Consider the following 1,642-nt stretch of genomic DNA (forward strand, 5'->3'; position numbering starts at 1 on the left):
TCAGACGTGCGCTCACGGCGCCCGACGTGCTCGCCTCGTGAGGCCCAGACGTCCCGGCTCTGCCACCGATAACTCTGTCTTTTCTGTTTCTGTCCTAAACCCACCTTGTCCGTGGTCCAGTAAAGAAGGTCCTTTAAGTGACGGGTCAGTAACCACGCCCACTGCGACCCCCGCCCCTCCCCCACCCCCGCGACACTAACCCGTGTTCTCAGTCTTCACGCCCAGCTTTCTAAACCTCTGTGTTTGCCAAGCTGACATCAGGAAGCTAGTCCATCTGGCTTTTTAAAAAAATTTTTTTAATTGATTTATAGAGAGAGAGGAAGGACGGGGGAGAGAGAGAAACATCCATGAGACAGGAACATCATCGATCGGCTGTCTCCTGCACGCCCCTCACTGGGGATGGAGTCCGCTACCCGGGCATGTGCCCTGACTGGGAATTGAACCCTGACCTCCTGGTTCATAGGCTGATGCTCAACCCCTGAGCCACACCAGTCGAGCTGATCTGGCTTTTTTTTTTTAAAAAAGGAAAAGCAAAGGAGGGGACCTATGTGCTGATTGCGTGTGTCCCCTTGGACGGAAGTGGCACGTGGCTGGCCTGCTTACCTGAGGGGGGCGGAAGGGGGCACGTGACAGCTGTGTGGCTGCTGTGTTTGTGGCCGGCTTGTTGCCCTGACGACCCCTGGAACGAGCTCACACGTGGCCCAGGGTGCAGGCTGTGCCTCCGTCAGCCCCTCGTGCACCTGTCATGGAAGAGGTCGTAGCCGGGAGGGAGGGCTTCCCGACAGATCCACTCGCCCCAGGCCTGTGAGGAAGGACCACGTATTCCCGCTGGGAGGTGGTTGCAGGGCCGAGTAGCCACGGAAGAGGCCAGTCATGTCGCCCGGATGGGACTCACACTGAGCTCCATGGGCCACAGCGCACAGGCCTGCGTGCGCAAGCGGGCACACGCACACACACACACACCCACACACACAGCGAACAGGCGAGCAGACAGGGAACTACACACAGTGGATCTGCAGCTGGGGGTCACTTACCAAGGTCAGAAACCACGACTCGGGAGGAGGAGAACTTGGCGAGGATCAAAGGAACCTGTTGGAGGCGGGGAGGGCGGGAAGGGGTTAGAAGCCCTCCAGGGGGGCCAGCCAGGTGGACGTCGGGCCCAGGTCTGCCCAGGAGGAGGCCGCAGACCTCGTTCCCTACATACGGGAACGTCTGTCCGCCTGCTCGCCCCACGCCGTCCCGCACGAGTGGCCTCGGGCTCACCTCCCCGCCTCCTGAGGCCGAGGGGGCGCGAGGGAGGCTTCCAGCAGCTCTTCACCTCCACCGGTGGGGCGGCCCTCGTAGGGGCGGGAGGAGGTGGCGCCTCACAGTCACGTGTGCGCTCCCCATTCACGCCATCCCCTCCATCCCCTCCGAGGGGCCGTGACCGCGACCCGAATCCCTGCTGCTTTCCAGCTTAACTCCCGCCGCACCCCTGTGCTCCTTCCTCCCGTGCCTGGGTTTGCTCCTCCCCGTCTGCCGCTCTGTCTGTGCCCTGAGGGCGGCGCTCACGTCTCTCTTCCCCCGCAGGTTTAGCTTCTTCTCCCGGGACAAGAAGCGCCTGGCCACCACGCAGCGGGGCCCGCACGGCCAGGAGTCCTTC

At 62.4% G+C, this 1,642-nt stretch overlaps 1 protein-coding gene across 1 annotated transcript in view; it reads left to right on the top strand.

Moving 5' to 3' along the window:
• The window catches only part of RILPL1 (Rab interacting lysosomal protein-like 1), a gene marked incomplete at its 3' end in the record, with an annotated part of 13,929 nt that extends 12,287 nt beyond the window's left edge, over nt 1-1,642 (top strand). The window contains exons 5-6 of the mRNA XM_014533351.1: nt 121-144; nt 1,570-1,642. Of these exons, the coding sequence (XP_014388837.1) occupies nt 121-144; nt 1,570-1,642 (97 nt within the window). The remainder of the gene's footprint in view (nt 1-120; nt 145-1,569) is intronic.

This window comes from Myotis brandtii, unplaced genomic scaffold (assembly GCF_000412655.1).
Source record: "Myotis brandtii unplaced genomic scaffold, ASM41265v1 scaffold97, whole genome shotgun sequence".
NCBI classification, from domain to species: domain Eukaryota; kingdom Metazoa; phylum Chordata; class Mammalia; order Chiroptera; family Vespertilionidae; genus Myotis; species Myotis brandtii.